This window comes from Zalophus californianus, chromosome 12, assembly GCF_009762305.2.
Source record: "Zalophus californianus isolate mZalCal1 chromosome 12, mZalCal1.pri.v2, whole genome shotgun sequence".
Classification (NCBI taxonomy): Eukaryota; Metazoa; Chordata; class Mammalia; order Carnivora; family Otariidae; genus Zalophus; species Zalophus californianus.
In genome coordinates this window covers 3,941,879-3,969,102 of record NC_045606.1, presented here as the reverse complement: position 1 = coordinate 3,969,102, position 27,224 = coordinate 3,941,879, and the positions used below count along the sequence as shown (strand labels likewise).

Genomic DNA, 27,224 nt, shown 5'->3' with positions numbered 1-27,224 from the left:
GTTTCTGGAGTAGAATTGTCATTTATCACTTACGTATAACCCAGTGCTCATCATAATACACACCCTCTTTAATCCCCATCACCCATTTAACCTATCCCCCCAACTGCCTCCTTCCCCCTCCAGCACTGATCAGTTTGTTTCCTGTAGTTAAAGTCTCTTATGGTTTGCCTCCCTCTCTGTTTTGTTTCTTAAATGCCACATTTGAGTGAAATCATATGGTATTTGTCTGCTCTGACTGACTTATTTTGCTAGTATAATATTCTCTAGCTCCATCCATGTTGTTGCATAGGGCAAGATTTCATCCATTTTTATGGCTGAATAATATTCTGGTGTGTGTGTGTGTGTGTGTATGTATATATGTGTGTGTATATATATATATATATGTCTCACACCTCCTTTATCCATTCATCAGTCAGTGGACATTTGGGTTGTTTCCATAATTTGGCTATTGTTGATAATGCTGCTGTAAACACTGGGTACATGTATCCACTCAAATCAGTATTTTTTTATCCTTTCACTATTTGCAGATGACAGATAATCTATACAGAAAACCCAAAAGACTCCACCAAAAAATTGCTAAAACTGATACCTAAATCCAGTAAAGTCTCTGGGTATGAAATCAACACACAGAAATCTGTTACATTTCTCTACACCAATAGTGAAGCAGCAGAAAGAGAAATCAAGGAATCAGTCCCATTTCTAATTGTACCCAAAACCATAAGATACTTAGGAATCAACCTAACCAAAGAGTTTAAAGATCTCTACTCTGAAAACTATAAAACACTGTTGGTGGGAATGCAAGCTGGTATAGCCACCCTGGAAAACAATCTGGAGCTTCCTCAAAAAGTTGACGATGGAGCTACCCTACGACCCAGCAATTGTACTACTAGGTATTTACCCCAAAGATACAAATGTAGGGATCCAAAAGGGCACTTGCACCCCAATGTTTATAGCAGCAGTGTCCACAATAGCCAAACTATGGAAAGAGCCCACCATCGACAAATGAATGGTTAAAGAAGAGGTGGTGTGTACACACACACAGGAATATTAGCCATCAAAAAGGATGAAATCTTACCATTTGCAATGATGTAGGTGGAACTGGAGGGTGGTAAGCTAAGCGAAATAAGTTAATCAGAGAAAGACAATTATATGGTTTCACTTATATGTGGAATTTAAGAAAACGGGATCATAGGGGAAAGAAGGAAAAAATAGGGAAAATCAGAAAAATAAGGGAAATCAGAGAAGGAGACAAACCATAAGAGAATCTCAACTTAGGAAACAAACTGAGGGTTGCTGGAGGGGTGGTGCATGGGGGGGATGGAGAAACTGGGTGATGGACATTAAGGAGGGCATATGATGTAATGAGCACTGGGTGTTACATGCAGTTGATGAATAACTGAACTCTACATCTGAAACTAATGATACACTATTTTAATTATTTGAATTTAAATAAGATGAAAAACACTGATGAAAGCAATTGGAGATGATATAAATGGAAAAACATTCCATGTTCATAGATTAGAAGAACAAATATTGTTAAGATATCTATATTACTCAAAGTAATCTACACATTTAATGCAATCCTTATCAGAATACTACCAGGACTTTTCGCAGAGCTGGAACAAACAGTCCTAAAATTTGTATGGAACTGCAAAAGACCCCAAACAGCCAAAGCAAAGAAAAGCAAAGCTGGAGGCATCACCGTTCTGGATTTCAAGTTATATTACAAAGCTGTAGTGATCAAGACCTGTGGTACTGGCATTAAAAACAGACACAGATCAATGGAACAGAATAGAAAAACCAGAAATGGACCTACAATTATATGGTCAGTTAATACTCGACAAAGCAGGAAAGAATATCCAATGGAAGAAGACAGTCCCTTCAATAAATGGTGTTGGGAAAACTGAACAGCAACCTGCAAAAGAATGAAATTTCTCACATAATACACAAAAATAAGTTCAGAATGGATGAAAGACCTAAATGTGAGTCAGGAAACCATTAAAATCCTAGAGGACAACACAGGCAGAGTAACCTCTTTGACATCGGCCATAGCAACTTCTTACTAGATATGTCTCCTGAGGCAAGACAAACCAAAGCAAAAAATGATCTTTTGGGACTTCATCAAAATAAAAATCTTCTGCACAGTGAAGAAAACACCAACAAAACTAAAAGGCAGCCAACAGAATGGGAGAAGATATTTGCAAATCACATATCTGATAAAGAGTTAGTATCCAAAATATATAAAAAACTTAACAAAACTCAACACCCAGAAGACAAATAAGCTAGTTAAAAAATGGGCAGAAGACATGAATAGACATTTTTCCAAAGAAGACCTACAGATGGCAAACAGACACATGAAAAGATGCTCAACATCTTTGTAATCAACAGACTACAGGGAAATGCAAATAAAATGCAAATCAAAACTACTATGAGATACCACCTCACACCTGTCAGAATGGCCAAAATTAACAACACAGGAACCAACAGGTGTTGGCAAGGATGTGAAGAAAGGGGACCCCTCAAACTGTTGTTTGGGAATGCAAACTGGTGCAGCCACTCTGGAAAAACAGTATGGAGGTTCCTCAAAAAGTTAAAAATAGAACTACCCTATGATCCAGCAATCACACTACCAAAGGATGTCATTGATTTCAATTCTTTTAAATTTGTTGAGCTATGTTAGAAGGTCCAGAACATGGTCTATCTTGGTCATCATTGTTTGAGTACTTGAAAAAAAAAAAAAAGTGTATTTTTGTTGGGTAGCTTTTTTTGTATGTAGGTTATTATAGGTGATAACATTGTTTACATTATTTTACAGTCTTTCTCATTTCATATGTAATTCGTTCCACCAGTTGTGGGTGGGGCATGTTAACTCCCCATTTCCTCATTTTCCAGGTCCTGGCAACCACCATTCAACTTTTTGCTTCTTTGAGTTTGATTCATCTGCATACCTTATATAAGTGGAATCATATAGTAATTGTCTTTTTGTAATTGGCTTATTTCACTTAATGTCCTCAAGGTTCATTCATATTGTACCATGTCTTAAAATTTTCTTCCTTTTAAAAGGCTGCATAACATTCCATGTACATAAATGCCAAGTTTTGTTATCCATTCATCCATTGATAGAGAGAATGGGTTACTTTTCACCTTTTGACTCTTATGAATAATGTGTCTATAAACATGACTATTTGTGGAAAGTTCTGTATATCTGTTAAGTCCATTTGGTGTACAGTGTTGTTCAAGTCTGGTGGTTCCTTACTGATTTTATGTCTAAATAGTCTATCCATTATTGAAATTGGAGTATTAACGTGTCCTAGTATTATTATATTGATGTCATTTTTTTCTTCAGTTCTGTCAGTGTTTGCATTATATGTTTATATACTCTGTTTGATGCAGATAATATTTATAATTATTATATCGTTCTGTTGAATTGACTCTAATCATTACATAATGACTTTCTTTGTTTTTTATGACAGTTTTTTTTACTGTTGTGATTTTTTTCCAGATTGCTCTGGTTTTCATCTGCAGATCTTTTTTCATCCTACACTTTCAGCCTATGAGTTTCCTTAAATCCAAAGTCACTTTCTTATACACAGCATAGAGTTGGGTCTTGTTTTATCCATTAAGCCACTCTGTGTTTTTTGACAAGGGGGTTTTAATCTGTTTACATTTAAAGTAATTATTGTTATGTAAGGGCTTACTCATTCCAGTTTGTTAATTGATTTTTGTCTGCTGTGTAGTTCATTACTCTCTTCCTCTGGTGCTGTCTTCCTTTGTTATTTGCTGATTTTTTTGTATTACTATGTTTTGATTCCTTTCTTTAGCTATTTCCTTTGGTTATCATGAAGCTTATATATAAATCTTATATTTATCAGTCTATTTTAAGTGGATAACTTAACTGCACATGAAAAATCTACATTTTTATATCCCTCCCACACTTTGTTACTGATTTCACAATTCACATCTTTTATACTGTGCATCCATTATAGTTACATTTATTGTTAATACTTACGTCTTTAACTTTTATACTAGCTTTAATTAATGATTTCTGTGTCACCCTTAGTGTTATATTATTTTGTGTTTGCACATATATTTACATTTACCAGTGAGATTTATACTTCCATTTTTTTTTTAAAGATTTATTTATTTATTTTAGAGAGAGAGTGAGCGGGTGAGAATGATGGGGGAATAGGGGAGGGAGAGGGAGAGAGAATTTTTTTTTAAAGATTTTATTTATTTATTTGACAGAGAGAGACATAGTGAGAGAGGGAACACAAGCAGGGGGAGTGGGAGAGGGAGAAGCAGGCTTCCCGCTGAGCAAGGAGCCCGATGCGGGGCTCAATCCCAGGACTCTGGGATCATGACCTGAGCTGAAGGCAGATGCTTAACGACTGAGCCCCCCAGCTGGCCCGGAAGAGAGAATTTTTAAGTACACCCTGCGCTGAGCACGGAGCCCTATGTGGGGCTTGATCCCATGACCCTGAGATCACAACCTGAGCCAAAACCAAGAGTCACATGCTTAACTGTCTGCGCCACCCAGGCATCCCTGTACTTTCATTTTTTTTAATGTTGCTATTTAGCATCCTTTTATTTCATCTTGAGGAACTCTCTTTAACACTTTTTGCAAGGCAGTGTTCTCACAGATGTTGGGACTTCTGGTGGTATTGAACTCTTTTTTTTGTTTGCCAGGGAAAGTTCTTAGCGCTCCATTTTTTTTTGTTTGTTTGTTTAATCTTCATTTTTAAAGAGCAGTTTTGATGGATATGGTATTCTTGGTTGGTAGTTGGTAGTTTCTTTTTCTTTCTGGTGGTATCGAACTTTTTTTTGTTTGCCGGGGAAAGTTCTTAGCTACATTTTTTTTTTTTTAAATCTTCATTTTTAAAGGGCAGTTTTGATGGATATAGTATTCTTGGTTGGTAGTTTCTTTTTCTTTCTGCACTTTAAGTGAATTATTACACACTTTTCTGGGCTACAAGCTTTCTACTGAGAAATATACTGATAGTATCATAAGGAGGGGGGTACCCTCTGTTTGATTGGTTGCTTTTCTCCAGCTGCTTTCGTAATTCAGTCTTCGTGAATTTTGACAATTAAGTTAGAAGGTTTCTTGGTGTCCTTGGGAGTCCCGTTTGTGCAACTCCTTTGGGATTCTTTAAGCTTCATGAATCTGGATGTCTGTTTCTTTTCCCAAGTTTAGGAAGTTCTTTGGTATTAATTCTTTAAATTAGCTTTCTATTTCTTTGTGTTTCTCTTACTTATGGGACCTCCATAATGCATGTTTTGACTTAGTTGATGTCAATAAGACCTGTAAGGCTTTCTTTACTCTTTTTTTCTTTTCTCTTCTCTGATTGGATAATTTCAAATGATCTGTCTTTGAGTTCACAGATCTTTTTTCTGCTTGATTGAGTCTGCCTTTGAAGCTCTCTACTGAATTTTTCAGTTCAATCATTATATTCTTCATACCAGATTTTTGTTTGGTTCTTTTTTTATGGTATTTATCTCTTTGTTTGACTTTTCATTTTGTTCATGTATTATTTTCCTGATTTTGTTGATTATCTCTCTGTTTTCTTGTAGCTTATGGAGCTTCTTTAAGATTATTTTCAATTCTTTGTTAGGCAATTCACAGATATTTATATCCTTATAGTCTGCTTTTGGAACTTTTTTTGTTTGTTTCTTTCCGGTGTCATATTTCCCTGATTTCTTTTTGATCCTGGTACCCTTGATTGGTGTCTGCATATCTAAAGAAATTGTCACTTCTTCCAGTCTTTATGCTCTTGCTTTAGGAGGGAATGACCAGAGTAGAGATTTTGCAGTGTGGGGTGGGGAGTCTCTCAAACCTTCTCTGTGGATGCACTTGCTTAATTCCTCTAGTTCTTTCCTGGGTGGGGGAATGTCTTAGAGTTGTATTCCTTCTCTCAATCCCATAGAGCCATGCTGGGTGCTGAGAACCACAGCAAGTGTTAAACGTAACTCAGTCCTTTTCCCTAGGGCAGTGCCCTGAACTGCCAGGGCTTTGTGTGCCAGCTCCACTTCTCTCCCTCTCTTCTAAAGAGGTATTTTATGATTTTGCTCCTTCTATGTCACCTGTAGAGTCATGACAGCTACCCTAAGGGTCACCTTTCTCTTTTCCCTAAAGCAGTGCCCTGAGATTTTAGACCAGTGGGTATAAGCACCATTTTCCTCCCTCTTGAAAGCAAATTATTGTGTAGGAATTTACAGAGGAGTCTTTGCTTTCCCCGGCCCTCCACTCCATCTTCCCCTCCCAGCCCCTTTTCTTCCCCAGCTTTGATGGAGAAGCTTTCTTGTTGTTTCCCCTTTGTGACTGAAGTTTTTTGCTTGGTTCATTGTTTTACTTAGAGTTTTTTGTTTGTTTGTTTTTAACAGATTTAAGGCTTTTCCCCCTTATCTCTGTAGGCTGGTAAATTAGAACATTCTGGAATACTAGGATTGGTGTGAAATGAATCAGGAATTTAGCTATGATTATATTTGTAGTTCTATCCTTGTTTTTAGCCCCTCTCTCTCTCTCTCTCTCTTTCTTCCTCTCTCTCTTCCTGTCTTCCTTTCTGTTCTCATTCCCTCTCATTGTTGAAATATAGCGACCCAAAGTCTTTATCCTCTTATGTTCAGTGAGGTGATTTGTAGCAGGATGATATTTCAGGATACCTACTATACCATATGGTTGGAAATGGAAATCTTTTCCTGTATTTTTAAATGTCCTTTTTGTACTCCCACTGCCTGTGGCTTGCTTTTTTCAATTAGAAATATGCTACTTTAAAATTTTTTAATATACCTGTTTAAATCTCTAATAATTTCAAAACACAAATTACAGTTTGCCTTTAGTCCTTCTTAAGAACCTAATTTTTCTAGGGCAAGTTTTAATTCTTGTGGAACAACCACCACTGCAGAGACATTCCTGAGTGAAGAGTAGACTCTTTTGTCTTTTGCCTCAGGATTGAAGTAATCCCCACAGTGCAAAGTTAAATTTTCCTGTTCTGAAGTGCTAGGATTCAGTATGTACCTCTGAAATGGATTCTAACTTTCATAGAATTTAAACTGTTACATAAGCTTTTATTTTCCTCCTCTTGCCTTTGGTTCTGCTTTGAAACTGAGCTTTATCCAAAAAAAAGAAGAAGAAAAAAAGGAAAGAAAGAAAGAAACTGAGCTTTATCTCATAGCTCTGTGCCCAGTTCACTGGCATGTGTGTATAGTATCCATGTTACAGTGTTCCCACCACGAGAATGACAGCTTTATGTTTCTGTTCAATCATTTTTTTATAGTTCTCCTTGGGGACCTTCTCATGAGATGTGATATCCTTTCTTTCTTTTGCTCCCTGAGCACCAGTATCACTGGTCTTTTCTATGCAAACTCACAGTTCTTTCCATTTCATCCAAGATACCTTTGAGCTTCTGTCTCCTTCTTTGTTTCTTAATTCCATCCCCATTTGATGACCATAGTTATTTTCCCCAGAGATTTCCAAATATAGGTGCTAACTAAAGATTTCTAGAGGACTCTTGCTTACCGGTGTAATAATCTGTAACACCTACCTGGTAGATAGTAACTCTCCCCCAGTGGTTAGTGGAGCTCTGGTTGGACTGTGGTCTTGGATAGCATATGATATGTGTTGCCTGTTGTAGAGCTCCCATGATGTTAAGTAGTTAATCACCTTCTAAGCTTGTTGGACAAATGTGCGACAAATATAAAAGCCTTTCTGGTCACCTTTATTCATTACCTAATGTGGCATGATCAGTGGAGCAGATTGTGGTATTTTAAAATAAGCTATTCAACCTGTCTCTTACAGAATTCATATATTTTACAGGCTGCTCATTGTTGAAATAATAATGCCTTCTTGTTCCAGTCCTCTGATTAATGACCAGTCGTTGCAGAATGTATTCCTTCCATAGATGCTCAATCATTCTTTGAAGTATTCTGGGGGGTGGTGAAGGAAGGAGTATCGTGGGCCAGGAACTCTGATGTTTATTCAGTCAGATTAATTCTTTATATCTTAGGCCAGATAATTAATTTATGGAGAGTTTCTATAATTATGATTTGTTCTTATATCATCCAAAGTGGTCAAAAATGTTTTACATTAAAATCCATAATTCTTACCCAACTCAGAGAATTTGTCATTTTCACCCTTTGGTACAAATAATTAACCCCATGTCAACCATGAACATACTAAATATAAAAACTTGAATGATTTAGCAATTTTTTGCCTTTTTATTTTTGTCAAAGAAGAGATCTATCCATATTCTTTTTAGAGGGAAAATAAGAAACAGGAATCTGATTTATATGATCATTTTTGTTCCTATCATGTTTTCCCATATCCAGCATCGTTGATTTATTTATTTATTAATTATTTATTTGGAAGCTAAGTGATTATGATTATATCTCCTGAAACTTTTAATTATGGCCTGGTATTTAAATATGGTCAATTAGAGAGCAGATTTATATCAAATTAATTAAGTACTTTCTTAACCAAAATTTATATGTTTGACCAAATAAATCCCAACAAATTTACCAAGATTAATCAAAAGCAAAAGCACACCATTTAAACTATAAAAAGGTGGTAATTCACTGATAAAGTATATTTACTTTAAATGCAATATTTTGAAGAACATTTGTACTTATAATTTACTTATAATTTTCATGCAAGGAATGTAATTTGCAAGACATTTGAAGAAATCAGTAAGTTGAAGTATACCTTTAGTGGCTACAGATCGGCATTAGTCCATTCATTAATGTTCCTCACTGCATTAGAAGTTAGAATGGTAAAACTGAGGAGAACTAACTGGCTTGTAGAGGGTTTGAACTCGTGGCCTTATCTCATGCTTTAACACTGAAAATCATAAGCCTCTTGTTAATTTTAGGAGTCAAGCCAGAATAATTATTACAAGTAGAAAGGTAATTAGTTATAGATCAGAATGATGCCTTAATTATTTTATAAATTTAATTTTGGGAGCACGGAGCTGGAAATTTTAACATTTGCTGTATTTCCTCTTGTTTTTTTTTATTTTTTATTATTTTTTAAAGATTTTATTTATTTATTTGACAGAGAGAGACAGCGAGAGAGGGAACACAAGCAGGGGGAGTGGGAGAGGGAGAAGCAGGCTTCCCGCTGAGCAGGGAGCCTGATGGAGGCTCAGTCCCAGGATCCTGGGATCATGACCTGAGCCGAAGGCAGACGCTTAATAATTGAGCCACCCAGGCGCCCCATTTCCTCTCGTTTTTAAACCTAATTTTTCTTTGTGGAAAGAGTGGAGGGTATGCCTTTTTAAGGGATATGCTTTTAAAGTTACTTAAAATACATGTTTTTAAGCACATGGAATACATTTCTTAGAGTATGTTTAATTTCAAAGAGCTATTTTGATTTTGCTCATATGCCCATCCATATATTATCAAAATCCAAAGGGACCAAAATGTTGGTTATGTATCTGAATGGTTTCTCTGGGTTGTATTTGAAGTACATTTGGAAATTTGATGTTTATAGGTGACATCTTTTAATTTTACATGTTTTATATCCATTGAATATAAGAATAAGGGCCTCAAAAATTTGTTTTCACTGCTTCTAAGTACATAAGCACCCTTACTTGTTCCATAATTACATTTATTTCTGATAATAATTTTCTCATATTTCAATTTTAGGCTAAAAATCTTATAGAGAGATTTTTTAATCAACAAATAGAAGTTCTAGGCAGACGTGCAGAGCCATTGCCTGAAATATACTATATTGAAGGTACTCTTCAAATGGTTTGGATTAATCGCTGCTTTCCAGGGTATGGAATGAATACCCTGAAACATCCAAAATGTCCTGAATGCTGTGGTATGTAATGAACTGTAATTCCATGGTTTATATTTATGAAAATTCACTTCTTTTCATGATACCTAAGTGAATGCCTATTATTTATTTTTACTATTATTTAGATATATCTCTAGCTTATTTGAAGCAGTCTGTGAAAAGACTATGTGAATCTGAAGATCTAAAAGAAAAAGAGCTGGCTTAATTTCAGCCTTTGTATTAATATTACAGTAAAGGGGTTGTAGTGTTAGGCAGTCCTCTGGGAGGAAATGCAAAGAACAGGTGTGAGTCAGTTAGAGCTACTTACCCTAACAGGAGCCCAATGATGTATTGTTTTGAATCAGTTATTGATGATTTTACATTTGTATAGTCTAGACTAGGTATAGTTTTACCCTTTTGTAAATTAAGTATATGAATTATTTTATTACCAGTTGTTTTTTCTGACTTGGTTCTAGCTCTAAGGGGTCTGAGCACTCTCTGGCTTTCATCCGTCTTTTCCTTAGAAGAGTTCTAAGGCTGTTTAGGATGAGTTAATTCATGGATTCAATGTCTTTGAATTTCTATTTTCAAAAGTTGAATGAGGCATATAATCTTCAGTTTTATTTTTTTATTATGTTCAGTTAGCCACATGTACAGTGATTCATTAGTTGCATATAACACCCAGTGCTCATGACAACACCTGCCCTCCTTGATACCCATCACCCTGCTACCCCATCTCCCCCCCCCCCCCCCGAATCTTCAGTTTTAAAGGGCTTTCTAATATCAACATCAGTAAATTAGTACCATTGTCATTCAGTCTTCTCCTGATTGTTCTTTTCTTCTCTCTTTCTATAATCTTAAGTTAGATAAAAATCCTTTTCATATAATAGAGCACTAAATATTCTTTTGCTTTGGGCGCCTGGGTGGCTCAGTTGGTTAAGCGACTGCCTTTGGCTCAGGTCATGATCCTGGATTCCCGGGATCAAGTCCCATATCAGGCTCCCTGCTCAGTGGGGGGTCTGCTTCTCCCTCTAACCCTCCCTCCTCTCATGTGCTCTCTCTTTCTCATTCTCTCTCTCAAATAAATAAATAAAATCTTTAAAAAATAAATAAATAAATATTCTTTTGCTTTGCTTTATTTAATTGGCTAGATTTTACTTTTGGGTTTTTTTCCTGACTTAGTTTTTGTTAAAGGTTATGAAATTTGACAAAATGTACTTGAAAACTTAGGAAATATGACACAAATGTAACAAACAAAACACTTACACAGGTCAACTTTGTAACTATTTTGATGATCTGTGATTATGTAGATTACTTCAGAGCACAGCTAATGATGAAGAAAGCCTGGAAAACCAAACAGTGAAACCAGAACCTGGTAGTTTAGCTGTCTATTAAATGAATTTATATTTTCACTTAATAAAGACCTAAGATAAAGTAAAAAGTTTAAATGTTTCTATCTCATTAATTCCAAGAATTTTGAAATAGTTAAGCATAGCTCTTTCAAGTGAAACAAAAGGGTTCAATCTCTGAGAAGCACAAAACTTTTAGTACTAAAATGTTTTTGCATTTATAAAATTTTGGATAATAATACAGTTGTCAGATTCTCTCATTTTACCATGTAATTATAACATTCAGTTTGTTATGCATTGTACTGTTTGATGAAGTTATTAAGCAGTTATTTTAACTCCTGACAACAGACCCCATGGGGAGTATGTGATGAAACTTACAAATCTCAAAAATATTTTCTGCCTACTATTTTGCTTTCCCCGAAACATGGCCTCTGCCCACAGAGTTTAGAGACAGGGGAGATGCATCCATGGAACAGTTAGGGAACAAGAGGTCTGATAAGCCACAGGAAAGAGAGTGAAAAGGAGATGATATTAAGGAAACTGAGTTACAGATGGCTTGGGTCTCAGGGGGCGTGGTTGAGATACCGCCTTTGAGGTGATGTTGGACTTGAGGTAGGACTTTGAAGATGCAGGGGTAGCAGTTACTCTCCAAGCTGGGGCTGGAAGCAGCATCAGGTTTCTGGGAGAGTTTTGCATAACCTGGGCTAGAGGAGTAGTATCAGAAGAGCTGTGGGCTTAGCGGGGCTTAGAGAGCGAAGTGGAATAGCTCAACTTCAGTGTGGCAGCAAGAGTCATATCTTTGAGCAGAGGACAGAAATAAATTTATTTTTTGAATTTTATGGAATCATTATCATTGCTCAGTATATACTTATTAACTAGAAATTTGCTAAATTTCATCTTATGCCATCATACAGTAAATAATTTAGAATTACCTTTGTGCTGTTACCATCTGTTAAGACGAACGAAGCGAGACTGAGCTTGCTTTTTGAACAGAACTCAGTCTAATGTGACCATCCTATACGGTGGTTTTTGTCTATATTACACAAGACCATCACTCCAGAATTTTGAGAGAGCACATACTACTCAAAAAGACATTTAAATCATTCTTTGAATTGGAAGGCAGAATAAAATATAACACTAGTTACAAGACAAAATTAACATATTAAATGAACTTCATTTGAGTATAAAATGGAATACTAGAAAGAAGCAAATAAAACACATGAGGTACTTTGTAAAACCACTTATTTCCAAAACGAAGACACCACGAGTTTATGTTTAACAAAGGAGATTGACTGGGATATAAATGTTCATTATATGAGAGAAGGTTATTTACTTTTCTCAGGAGTCAGTAAGGTGAGGAGTGGGTGTTTCTTTTTGATGTCTTTCTTTACTCATGCAATTTTACTTGTAGATGACAGGTAAAGATTGCTTGCTTATCAACTAGTGGAGACAACATTTCTACCTGTGTTCTTCCTCATTTCTAATTTGTTTAGCATTTTAAATTAATTTTCACTGTAAAATACTCTAATTTCACATTTAGCATTGCTTATTATATGCATGATTTTATTAATCATTTTGGCACTGAAAAAGAAGATTCTGATTAAATTGTGAATTATAGATGTCTCATAATTTCATAAATTATATCGTAAAGATAATACAAAACCAAAGACCAGCTAGAGTATTATATTGTTTTCTGATAGAATTTTTTTTAAAACACAGATTCTGAAATATGATTTCCTGGTAATTTCTGTAGTTTCTGTTATTTCTGTAAAACTCTGTATGTCTTGGTTTTTATCTTCATTTTATTCTTACCACCTCAAAAAAAAAAACCCACTTGTATGTTAAATAACATTTTTTGACATAATATCCCACATCACCTTCTTTTTCTTCCTCTTAAAATTATGGCAGTGGTTTTAAAACTCTGATGTGTACCAAAATTACCCAAAGATTTTTTTTCAAAAACAAATCAAGGTGTGGGAAGCAGACATCTACATCTGTCACAAGCTTTCTAGGTGATTCTGATGCATGTGGAAGTTAGAGATTCCTGAGTGTTAGCATCGGTGTGGCAATAGCTGGTAAAATGCTTGCCTGTTCGTGTTTGTATGGTAATACCTCAGGGAAGTGCTTGAATAGTAGCATTGGTAAGGCAGTGAGTGCCTAGATAGGATAACTTTCCTTCTACTGCGGCAACATTATTTTTCATGGATTGTTGAGGATCGAATCTATAGTTCAGTAATGGTTTATGCAATATTGTTAATTTCTGTTGCTTTCTTTATACTTAAGATTTGCTGTTGTACATTCAAACTTTTGGGAATCCCAGGAAGACTCAAGCAAGGAGCTCTTTGATAGTGATATAGTGTCTGTGTGAGTGGTCAGAAATCATTAGGTTACAGGTTGGAGTATTGAAACATCTTGAGATGATTTTATTAATAAGGTGAATTTAGTAATAAAGTCCTTGTGTAGCTTTATATTTTATGCAGTGAAAGTGAATTGTTTAATAGATAGAGTTGTTTTTAATAAGATCTTTTAGACTCTGAAATTTATTCTGCTCAGACATGCAAACCCTCAACCTTTGTTTTAATTTTAAATCCAAAAACCAAGAAAAATAATGATTAAAAAAAGCTGATACTGACAAAACACAATTGAAGGCAAGAAGTCTTACCATATACACAGAGGGCATTACATGATGATAAAAGGACGAATCTACAAAAGAAGGTACATATTATTACTAAATTTGTGAATACTTAATAAATAACATAGGTTTTAAATACGTAAAACAAACATTGTCAGAGAGGTAATACTGGAATGCCAAGCCATACAGAAAAACAATGAAATTGGGCCCAGTCAAAAAAATCACCTCCAGATGTTATAGACATAAACGCATAAAGAAAAACTGTAAATATTTTAGAATATGATGTGGGAAAATATCATCATGTCTTTAGGATCAGAAAAACCATTTCCCAAAACACAAAAATCACTAACTTTAATAAAAAATGACTGATATTTTTTCTATTAAATTAATTACTTCTGTTTATCAAGACAATGCAGAGAAAAGATAATCCACAGAATGAGAAAATTATCTGTAGTGGATATAACCAACAAAAGACTAGTATCCAGAACATATAAAGAATCTGTAAAAAACATTTTTTAAAAAAGCCCAAACAATTTTTAAAATTGGGAAAAGATTTGAACAAGTGTACTTCACAAAAGAGTAATTCCAGACGATCAATGGATAGGTAAAAATACGTTCGAACTTTTTGTAATCGGAGAAATGGAAATTAAAAACAGACTGAGATCCTACTGCACAACTGTGAAATTGGCAGAAAGTAAACAGTCATGACCAACTAGGTGTTGAAAAGGGTGCAGAGCCCCCCGGGAGCAGCCAGCCACAGCCTGCCTGCCTGAGTGGAGATCCAGCCACTTTGGAACACAGCTTGGCCGTGCAGTAAATGTGCAGTGCACACTGTGACTAGCATTTGATGCTTAGGGAAATTTCATCTTTGCATATTTCCTAATAGCCCCAAACCAGAGACAACCCAAATGTCCTTTAATGGTAAAACACATGAAGAAACAGTGATCTGTTCATACAATGGAATGCTTTACAGGAATGACAGTGAATGAGTAGGGATCACAATCATATGGGTACATTTTATAAACACAGCTTCTGGGAAAGAAGTGAACCACCACAGAATCCACGTAATTGAGGCATAGCTAACCTCTGTTAGATTTATTCATGAGTGCTAAAACTATAATGCAATCCAAGGAAATGAGTAGCACACAATAGAAGACTGTTGGTTTCTGGAGGGGCGGAAGGGAGTATGATTGGAGGGGGCACGGGAGGAATTTTGGGGGAATGCCAAGTTTTCTGTGTTATGGCCTACACTGTTTCTAGACAGGTTTCTATGCAAATGTTCATCATATTGTATATTTATGTCTTGTTTTTTCTCTCCATGGGTTATATTTCATAATAAAATGTGAAAATACTAAATTTTCCCCTAAAGCTTGAACAGCATTGTTAAAGGCACTGTGAAGAAAAAAAGTTTACAAGGGTTTTTTTTTTTCTTTAATAATTCAAACATCATTTCCGTGTAGTGTCACTTGATCCTTGTCTTCATAAATTTATAATTTTAAAAGAGCTATTAGTAGTGGTTCAGTGGGAATAATGAAATTATTATGACTTATTTTCTGTTAACCATTAAGTTATAAACATAGTTCTGTATTAATCTGCTGTCTTCATACTAGTTTTATTTATTTCAAACAGCTAACAATAAGAACTATATTGACCTTTTAGATTATTTCCTATTTTCACTACTTTATTAAAGGTGATTTACAATTATACTTAATCAGCTTTTATTTTTTGTTATTTCCTTATATAAATTTACAGAAATGTGGCTACTACTTTTTAAAAAGTGAGCATTTTGACTTGGGTATTTTTTGATATGTTATTTTATTTTGGATTAAAATATTCACCCTATCTTAACCTCTCTCAGTAGAGATGTAATTACAGACTTGTTGGAACTTCTTTTATTGGTCTCTGAGCATCACTTCCCAAACAGTAAAAAGCAGACTTTTAAAGCCATATATGGCCTGTGTCACTCATGTCACTGCATGCTGCGGGGGCTCACACCCTCCCACTCGAGGCTCCTGAACTAGACAACACTCCATGTGGTTTTCCTCCCTTTTCTTTACTTCCTTTCTCCCTCACTGCCCCCCTACAGACTCTTGGGTCTTTCTCCCAAATTTATTTCCTCGTCTCTATTCCTGTTATAATCATCTACTTTGAATTCCATGTTCTGTGTGTGCCTAGAACAATTACATTCTCCTCCTAACTGCTCTCCCTCTTCTCTTCTTCAGTCCATACCTCAAATTGCTTTCAGTTGTACTTCTAAATTCCACATGTAATCCCTTCATTTCTTCACTTCAAAACCTTCAATGATAAAACCCTGGCTTCATGGCATAACTTGCTGTGACCTAGATGAGCCAATTCCTACTTAGCTTTCAGCAACTCATAAATACCTTTATTACAATAATGGCATCATTTTAGGTTGTATCCAACCAGAAATGTGTTAGAATCCAGAAATATATATGGTACTTATTACTAAGTGTAAAGCTCTAGGGATGCGTTGATAATTGACGTAAAAAGTTGCTTCTCTGTTATTTAAATTTATCAGGTCAAACAACTCAAACAGGAGTGAATAAAATCATTGCACATGGTGATAGGCACAGTAAAAATTTTCAGCAAGGTGATGTCATATACTCTAGTGTATCAGTCAGGTCCAAACGGAAAACAGAGGCCTACTCACTAGTATTTTGAATAGCATTTAATGAAAGTGCCATTATTAGAGGTTTGGGCAGGGTGAAGGGGGCCAATAAGGTATGTTGAGGCAGCTAGGACTGCAACACCTTGAAGCATTTTCCATCCCCAGGCTTGAATGATGAGAAGATGCAGAAGCTTATAAGGGCTGGTGCGGGAGATGGGCTGCCCTGGTGCAGGCTGTGGGCATATGACGAGGCAGTAACTCCAGAGAACCCGCAGTAAGCAACAGGGCAACAGATGCCCTGCCCTGCGGTCCTCTAATGGAACCACTCTTTGGCCAGACACAAAGGGAGGGGACCCGTGTGATGGAGTCTGTTGATGTCAGTTCTAAGAGACGTAGAACAGGGCAGAGAAGGGTGGGAAATGCACCAGGCTGTGGGTTCAAATGAGACTGACCATCAGGGAGAGTAAGTAGGGTTTGGACAGAGGACTAAAAGCCTACATTAATTGGATTTCAAGGAAGCCTTCACTCAAAAAGTGACTCTTGAGTTGAGCCCTGTGTGGTAAGAAGCAGGTCATGCAGAGATCTGTGAACTGAGTTTTCCTGGCAGAGAGAAAACACATACAAAGGCCAGACTGAGCATAGCATGCTTAATAACTCACTACTGGCCATGGCCATAGAGAATATGGGTAGATTTAGCACGTTTAAGAGACACAAGAAAAAAAATTATTCATGGGTTGTAAAAGCTTGAGGAGGACAGGAGGAATGAAGTGTGACTTACGTGTAAGCAAGAGTAGGTGGTATAACTTCTCTCAGTTGGATTGTTTTGTATTATGTAAAGTTGCAGTCTGATTTTGTTTCATATAGAATGCCCAGTTTCTCAGGCCCATTCATAAAAGTTCATGCTTTACTCAGTGCTCACTTGTATTTGTATAGGTAGATATGTTTCTGAGCACTCTCTTTTTTCATTATAATACTGATCTATCTCTTCACCAATTAGTGTAACTTCAAAAGTTTTAATTTCTGGTAAGGCAAGTCCTTGTGCATTATGAGGCCATTGCCTCTCCACTTAAATTTTTCAGTCGCTTTGTCAAGTTCTATAGAAATGGCTATTGGATTTCGATTGTGACTTCACTGAATCTGTAAATCTATTTGGGAGAATGGCCACACTACCAATATTGTATCTTCCAAATTAATTAATGTGCGTGGGTGCATGCCTGTGTGCTTATGGATATGTGTTTGTGCATCTTCATTTAAGAAAGTCTTCCTTTACGTCTTTATTTAAATGTGTCCCAATTATAATTGTTCTCAGAGGTCTTATAAATATTTTACTTCTGTTTATATCTAGGTGCTTGATAGTTTTAGAACTTTTTATTTTGATATAATAGTTGACTTCAGAAAAGTTAGAAAAATATACAGAGCTTTTCAGGATACCGTTCACCAAACTTACTGCTATAGACTGAATGTTTGTATCCCCCCCCAAAATTCAGAGGCTGAATCCTAATCCCCAGTGTGGTGGTATTTGGTGGTGGGGCCTCTGGGAATTGATTTTGTAGATGGTGTAAGGTGAGGGTCCAGTGTCACTCACTTGCATGTGGATAGTCAGTTTCCCAGAATCATTTGTTTAAAAAAACTGTACTTTATCATGGAATGATCTTGGCTTTCTTGTTAAACATCAGTTGACCATGTATGGGAAGGTTTGTTTCTGGGATTTCTCCTCTGTTCCATTGGTCTGGTGTGTTTGTGTTTGTGCCACCTGTTTTGATAACTGTAGCTTTGTAATAAGGTATTTGTTTTGTTTGTTTTTGTTTTTTTTTTTAAAGAGAGCAGGGGACGGGCTAAGGGAGAGACTCCCAAGCAGGCTCCACACCCAGCGCAGGTGCCAGTGTTGGAGCCCAACAGGGGGCTCCATCCCACAACTCAGAGATCATGACCCGAACCTAAATCAAGAGTCAGACACTTAACCAAATGAGCCACCCAGATGCCCCAACTTTGTAATAAGTTTTGAAATTGGATTTCGATTGTGGAGGAAGTGTGATTCCTCCAATTTCCTCTTTGTTTTTCAAGATTTTCTAGTGACTTGTAGATATTTGAGTTTCTATATGGATTTTCGGATGGTGTTTTTTTTGTTTTGTTTTGTTTTATTTTGTTCTGAAAAAAAAACCCCACACAATTGGGATTTTATCTGATGGGGATTGCATTGAATCTATAGATTGCTTTGAGTAGTATTAGAATTTTTACCTTAATGATATTAAGTCATCTAGTCCAATAATACAGTTGTCTTTCCAATTATTTATGTCTTCTTTAATTACTTTTATCAATGTTGTGTAGTTGTCATTGTACAGGTCTTCTACCTCCTTGCTTAAATTTATTTCTGAACATTTTATTCTTTTTGATGCAATTATAAATGATTTTTAAAATTTCCTCTTGAATTGTTCATTGCTGATTTTAGAAATGCGACTGAGTATATTGACTTAATATGGTGCAACTTTGCTGAATTTGTTTATTGGATTCATAGGGGTTTTTTTTTCTTAGAGTCATAAGATCATATCTATGAACAGAAATAATTTTATTCTTCACTTTCAGTTGGATTCCTTTTATTTCTTTTTCTTAACCAGATTACTGTGTCTAGAACTTCCAGTATGTTGAGTATTAATGGCAAATGTGGATGTCTGTGTTGATTTTGATCTTGGGGAGGGGGAAGCTTCAGTCTTTCATTGTTGAATATGATGTTAGCCGTGAGTCTTTCATGTATGGCCTTCAACATGTTTTAGGAACTTTTCTTCCATTCATAGTCGATTATTTTTGTCATGAATGAATGTTGACATTGGGAAAATATTTTTTTCTGTATCTGTTGAAATGAGCATGTGTTGGGTTTTTTTCTTCCTTTATTCTGTTAATTTGGTGTATTACATTGATCCAGTTTTCATATGTTGAATCATTCTTGCATTCTGGGAATAAAACCCACTTGGTCATGGTGTATAGTCCTTTAATATGTTACTGAGTTTGGTTCCTTGTATTTTGTTGAGAACTTTTGCATCTATACTCATAAGGGATATTGGACTGTATTTTTCTTGTAGTGTCTTTGTCTGGCTTTGATACCAGGGTAATGCTAGCCTTATAGAATTAGTTAGGAGGTCTTCCCTCATCTGCAAACTTTTGGATGAGTTTGAAAAAAGAATTTGTGTTATTTCTTTGGTAGAATCTACCAGTGAAGCCATCTGATCCTGGGCTGTTCCTTAGGGGCAGGTTTTTGATCCACTCTTTTACCAGTTATAAGTCTATTTGGATTTTTTAATTCTTTATGTGTCATTTTTAGTGGATTATGTGTTTCTAGAAATTTTCCCATTTCATCTAGGTTATTCAGTTTGTTGGTGTAATATTATTCATAATATGACTTATATAATGTGTAAAATCAGTAGTAATGTTCCTACATTCACTAATGTGATTTTAGTGTTTTGAGTCTTCTCTCATTTAATCTTAGTCTACCTGAAGTGGTCAATTTTGGGGATCTTTTGTTGATTTTTCTCTATTGTATAATATGTAGTATGTATATAATATATGTATTAACCTCACCTTTAAGCTTTATTATTTCCTTCGTTCTGCTGGCTTTGTGTTCAGTTTTGTTCCACTTTTCCTAGTTCCTTAAGCTAGTTTATTAATTTGAGATCTTGCTTCTTTTTCGTTGTATGTGTTAGGGGTTATAAGTAACACTCTTAGCACGTATTTTCCTGCATCCCCTAAGTTTTAGTATATTGTGTTTTCATTTTTATTTGTCTCATGATATTTGTTTCCTTTGTGTTTATTAACCAATACATTGATTGTTTAATAATATATTGTTTGATTTCCAGGTTTTTGTGAATTTTCCAGTGTTCTTAATTTACTCATTTCTAGCTTTATTCTGTTGGGATCAGAAAAGATACTTCATTGATTTCAATCTTTTAAAATGTATTAAGACTTTTTTTGTCATCCAACATATGGTCTGTCCTGGAGAATGTCCTATATGCAATTGATAAAAATGTGTATTTCGCTCTTCTGGTGCAGGCTTCTATGTATGTTTCTTAAGTCCTGTTGGTTTATAGTTTTGTTCAAGCCCTGTATTGATGTTTTGTTTAGTTACTATTAAAAGTGGGGTTTTCAAGTCACTATTTTGTATAACTTTTTCCCTTCAATTCTGTCATTTTGCTTTATATATCTTGGGACTCTCTTGTTAGGTGCAGTGCATATTTGTTTATAATTGTATCTTCATGATGAACTGAATTGTCTTTCATCAATATGTTAATGTCCCATCCTTTTATTTTGTAACAGTTTTTGTCTGAAAGTCCATTTTGTCTGATACTAGGATATCCACCCCGACTTTCTTTTGGTTATTATTTGCACATTGTTACCTTTTCTGTTTTTTTTTTCACTTTGAGCCTGTCCGCATCTTCGGTCCATTTGGGTCTCTCATGGATAACATGCAGTCACATCATTTTTTATTATCTACTCTGTCGGTATCTATCTTTTGATTAAAGAGGTTAATGCACTTACATTTAAAGTTATTACTTATAAGGAAGGACTTCAGTTTTTTTAAGATTTGTTTTCTGTATTTCTTAAAACTTTTTTGTTCCTTTTATCTTCTATTCATACCTTCTTTTCTGTTTAGTCGATTTATTATAGTGACACTTTTTGATGCCTTTATTTCCTTTGTATGTATAGCAAAGCTATTTTCTCTGTGGTTACAATAGGGATGACATATGACAACCTAACATTTATAACAGTCTAGTTTTAATTTGTACCAACTTAAATTTGTTCAACTATAAAAGCTCTACACCCCCCTTAAATTATTTGTGTCCCAAATTGTGTGCCCCAAAACAGAGATTATAATTATTTTTATACATTTGTCTCCTAAATCCTTTGGAAAATAAAAAAGTGGTTACAAATCAAAATAGTAATAATACCCACATTTATTCTCCTTATGTATTTACCTTTACCAAAGATCTTGAATGGTCACCTGGCTTTGAGTTACTGTCTAGCATTCTTTCATTTCTACCAGCAGGATCCCTTTAACATTTCCTTTAGGGCAGGTGTAGTGTTAATGAACTCCCACAGCTTTTCTTTATGGGAATAGCTTAATTTCTGCCTCATTTTTGAAGGGCATTATTACCAGATACAGCATTTTCAGGTGACATTTTTTTTTTCAGCTCTTTAAGTATTAACCATGCCACTTTCTTCTGGCCTACAAAATTTCTGCTTAGAAGCTGATAGTCATATGTAGGATCTCGTGTACATGATGAGATGGGATGCCTTGGTGGCTCAATTGGTTAAGCATCTGCCTTCAGCTCAGGTCATGATCTCAGGGTCCTGGGATTGAGCCGCGCATCGGGCTCAGCAGAGAGTCTGCTTCTGCCTCTCCCCCTGCTCATTCTCTCTCTCTCTCTTTTTCTCTCACTCATTCTCTCTCTCACAAATGAATAAATCTTAAAAAAAATACGTATTTTTCCCTCATTGGGTAGAATGTTCTTCTTTATCAAATACGTCAGTTTGGTTGATGATGTTATTTGAATTTCCTATATCCTTACTGATTTTCTATTTTTTAATTAATTATTTAGAGAGGAGTATTTACCTTTCTTACTAAACCTTTCTTACTTACACTGGCTATGCTATATCATTTCCTATTTCCTTACTTTAAATTTGTCTCTGTAGTAAAAGATGTATTTATTTAGGCAACATACAAAAAAGTCTAATCTGACAATATCTACCTTTTAACTGGGATCTTCAAACCCAATTTAATGTGACAGTAGATATTGTTAGGTTTAAGCGTATCATCTCACTGTTTTCTCTTTCCCATCATTATTTTTCCTTTTTTTTTCTATTTTTCTTCATTTGATTAAATCAGTTGAACATCGTTTATGATTGCATTAATCTTGCTGTTTACTTAGTAAGGACAAGTCTGTGTGTTTTTATTTTAGTGGTTGCTTTAGGCTTGTAATGTATATCATTAATTTATTGCAGTACACCTTTAATACTATACCATTTCACATAAGCTGTAACCATCTTACATAGTATAGTTCCATTTCTCTTCTCTTGACCTTTGTGCTACTCTTGACATCCATTTTAGGTGTTTTTTGTTTTTTTTTTTTGAATAGATTTATTTATTTATTTTAGAGAGTGTGTGTGTGCGCACGTGTGAGAGAGTAAGCACGCGTGCCCCAGTGTACAGGGCAGGGCAGAGGGAGAGGGAGAGAGAGATTCCTAAGCAGATGCCCTGCTGAGCATGGGGCCTGATGCAGGTTCGATCTCCTGACCCTGAGATAATGACCTGAGCCAAAATCAAGAGTTGGATGCTTAACTGACTGAGCCACCCAGGGCCCCAACATCCACTTTAGTTTTATGTATATCATAAATCTCACACCACGTTGTTATTATTTTTATTAGCTGATTATCTTTTATGGGGATGTAAATAATAAGAAAATCTCATGTATTTATCCATGTAATTACGATTTCTAGTGGTGTTCATTCTTCGGGTAGACCCACATCTATCTGCAGTTGTTTTCCAGTGGCCTGAAGGATTTTATTTATTTATTCTGGTGTGACTCTGCTACTGAAAACACTTCATCTTCTTAATTTCCGAAACAAATCTTTCTTTTTCTTCATTTGAGCTATTTCGTTTACTGAATATGGAAATTTAGGTTGACAGTTTTTCTGTTCTTTATACATTTTCCACTGTTGCCCCTTGTGTTCTAACTCGAATTGCTTCCAGTGGGAAGTCTGCTGTCATCTCTGTTTTTCTGAGGATCCTTTAAAGAGTTTCTCTCTATCCCTGCTTGTGAGGAACGTACATGTCATGGACCTCGGTGCAGTTTTCTTCGTGATTCTTGTGCTTGGAGTCTGGCTTTGAGGTTGTTGGATCTGTGGACACTCGGTGCTCTTCAAATTCAGAAAATTGTTCTGCTTTATTTATTCAAATAGTTTTTATTAACCCCTTCTCCTTTAGAGATTCCAGTTAAAAGCCTGTGAGCTTGACTGACATTTTCTCACAGCTTTTTTTATCTTATTTTATTTGAATTCAAATAATTAACATATAGCATATCATTAGTTTTAGATATAGAGTTCAGTTATTCATCAATTGCATATAACACCCAGTGCTCATTACAGCACGTGCCCTCCTTAATGTCCATCACCCAGTTACCACATCCCCCCACCAACCTCCCCTCCAGCAATCCTGTTTGTTTCCTAGAGTTAAAGAGTCTCTTATGGTTTGACTCCCTCTGTGATTTTGTCTTATTTCATTCTCCCTCTTCCCCATGATCCTCTGTTTTGTTTTTTAAATTCCACATAGGAATGAAACCATACGATAATTGTCTTTCTCTGACTTATTTCACTTAGCATAATACACTCCAGTTCCATCCATGTCATTGCAGATGGTAAGATTTCATTCTTTTTGATGGCTGAGTAATATTCCTGTGTGTGTGTGTGTGTGTGTGTGTGTGTGTGTGTGTGTGTGTGTGTGTGTGTGTGTGTGTACACCACATCTTCTTTATCTGTTCATCTGCCAGTGGACAGTTGAGTTCTTTCCACAGTTTGGCTATTGTGGACATTGCTGCTATGAACATTGGGGTGCAGGTACCCCTTTCAGATCACTACATTTGTATCTTTGGGGTAAATACCTAGTAGTGCAATTGCTGGGTCATAGGGTAGCTCTATTTTTAACTTCTTGAGGAACCTCCTTACTGTTCTCCAGAGTGGCTGCACCAGGTTTCATTCCCACCAATGGAGTAAGAGGAGTCCCCTTTCTCCACATCCTCACCAACATCTGTCATTTCCTGATGGCTAAAGTTCTCACAGCTCTTTGTTGATCTCTTCATAGAGAAAGTTTTCTGTGTGTTTTATCTTGGAGTTCCTATTGTCATCTCTTCACACTTGTATTTTCTTTGGCAGAGTTGCGTAGACCATTAAGCTTACCCCGTGTACTTTTTCATCTCACACATCTTGTTTTTATTTTTGTTTTTATTATGTTAATCAGCATACATTACGTTATTAGTTTTTGATGTAGTGTTCCATGATTCATTGTTTGCATATAACACCCAGTGCTCCATGAAACGTGCCCTCTTTAATACCCATCACCAGGCTAACCCATCCACACATCTTGGTTTTAACCTCCAGATAACTTAAGTGCTTTTTAATCTTCCATGTATTAAGTTTTGAACTTCTTGGAATATTGTTATGTTAATTGTTTTAATGCTGTTTTCTACTGGTTCTCACATGGTTGTTCAGAGGAGATGGCAATTAATTTATTTTTCTTTTTATTATGAGTCCTATTTTCTTGCCTCTCATATAGTTGATTTTTCACTGAACGCCAGACATTATACATGTCTTGTTGCTTGTTGAATATTTTTATATTTCTGTGTTTTTTTTTTTTGTTAGTGAATTTTGTTCTGGCACACACAGATAAGTTGTTTGGAAACTGACCATTTCTGATCTTGCTTGTAAGGTTTATTAGGCTGAACCAGAGTTCAGTCTAGACTAATTATTCCCTGCTATTGCAACAATTGTCTCTTGACTCTGGCCATATGCCTATCATTCATGAGGGTTTCCATCCTGACTCATGGTACTATGCACTAAAACCAGCTCTACATTAGCACTGAGGACTATTACTTTATAGTATGGCAATGGAATCTAAAAGCTCATGTCCTACAAAGACAATGGAAAGCTGTGTGTTTTATGACTAGCCTTAGAAGTCACCTTGTGTCACTTTTGCCATACTCACAAAGGTCTACTCAAGTTCAAAGGGAGGTGACACAGACTCTACTGCTCATTGAGTTTGCAATTTAAGAATGTTTAGGATAGGATATATTGTGTTTGCCACCTTTGGAAAAGTCCTTTTTATTTCCATATACATTTTAGAATCAGCATGGCCAATTTCTACTTTTAGTAAGCCTGATAGAATTATGACTTGGAGAGAATGTGGCTTTGTGTTCATGAGCTATTTTATTTTTTCATCATTATTGTGGTATAAATGACAAAATTATATATAAGACATACAACTTGATGTTTTAATATATGTATACACTGTGAAATAACCGCCACAGTCAAGCTAATTAACATATCCATCACCTCCCATTATCTCACATAGGTACCATTTGTGTGTGTGTGAGATCACTTACTATCTATCCCTTCAGTAAATTTCAAGTATGCAATTCAATATTATTAATTATAGTTACATTGCTGTATTTTGCTCTCTAGAAATTAATTCATCCTGCATAACTGAAACTATAATATGTCATCATTTCTCCCTCCTACCAGCCCCTGGCAACCACCATTCTACCGTCTGCTCCTTTGAGTTTGACTATTTTAGATTCTGCATGTAAGTGAAATCATGCAGTATTTGTCTTGCTGTGTCTGCCTTATTTCACTTAGCATAATGTCTTCCAGGTTCATCCACATTGACATGAATGGCAGAATTTCCTTCTTTGTTAAGGCTGGATAATATTCCATTGTGTATATAAATCACATTTTCTTTATTCTTTTATTCGTGGATGGGCATTTAGGTTGTTTCCATATTTTGACTAAATATTTGCAAACCATGTGTCTGATAAGGGCTTAATCCCCAAAACATATAAGGAACTCCTACAACTCAATAGCATAAAAACAAGTAATCCAATTAAAAAACAGGCAAATGACCTGAATAGACATTTCTCCAGAAGACATGCCCATGGCCAACAGGTACGTGGAAAGGTACTCAAAATCACTAATCACCAGGGAAATGAAAATCAAAACCACAATGAGATATCATCACGTTATTATCAATAAGACAAGAAGACAAGAGATAACAAGTGTTGGTGAGGATGTGGAAAAAAGAGACTCTTGTGTACTCTTGGCAGGAATGTGAATTGCTATAGCTCTTACGGAAACCAGTGTGACGGTATCTGATTCTTTAGGGCTTCTTAAATTTCTCATCAGTATTTTGTCATTTTTGGTGAGAATGCCTTACACGTTTTTTACTCTCTTTTAAATTGGATTTTTTAATTTAATTTTCAATTGCTGTTTGTTAAAAAACAAATATAAATTTATTTTGTATGTAGGATTTATTTCCTATGACCTACTAAACTTACTTATAGCAGATAATTTGTAGACCCCTCTGATTTGCTATGTAAACAATCATCTGGCTTAGCAAATAAAGTATTACTTATTCCCGCCAATCTTTGTACCCCCCGTGTCTTCTTTCCTGTTGCAGGGGCCTTGAGTAAATATTTAATATAAATTATGAGAGTAAATATGCTTATCTTGTTTCTAATCTTAGGAAGAAAATATGCAGCATTTCACCTTGAAGTATAATGCTAGCTGTATGGTTTGTTTTTTACATGTCCTTTATCAGATTAAGAAATTCCTATTTATTCTTAGATTATGAGTTATTATGGGTGAGAGTTGGATTTTGCCAACTGCTTTTCTGCATTAAAATAAAACAATGAATTATATTTAATCTTTAAAAATATTTATTGAACTTTACATTCCTTGGGCAAACTCCACTTCATCATTACATATTGTTTGATTTAATGTGCTAATATTTTAAGGAATTGTATTATTTATATTATGTGTCTTATTATAATTTCTCAGTTTTAGCAATCATGAATATGCCAGCCATTAAAAAAATTGGCAATGTTCTTTCTATGTATTCTGAAAAATCATGTATATGTATACATATATATGATACATATGTATTATGTATATAAATGTGTATATATGATACATATGTTCATGTATGTATATGTAATAATAGTATTTTTTTCCTCAAGTATTTCATAGAATTCACCAATGAAACTATTTGGGCTGGGAGCTTTATTTGTGGGGAATATATGTATGTTTGAG

At 35.4% G+C, this 27,224-nt stretch overlaps 1 protein-coding gene across 5 annotated transcripts in view; it reads left to right on the top strand.

Moving 5' to 3' along the window:
- Positions 1–27,224, top strand: part of LOC113910926 (zona pellucida binding protein) — a 104,711-nt gene that overhangs the window by 59,544 nt on the left and 17,943 nt on the right. For all 5 annotated transcript variants that reach the window (XM_027572987.2, XM_027572992.2, XM_027572988.2 and 2 more), the window contains one exon: positions 9,637–9,814. In XM_027572987.2, the coding sequence (XP_027428788.1) occupies positions 9,637–9,814 (178 nt within the window). The remainder of the gene's footprint in view (positions 1–9,636; positions 9,815–27,224) is intronic.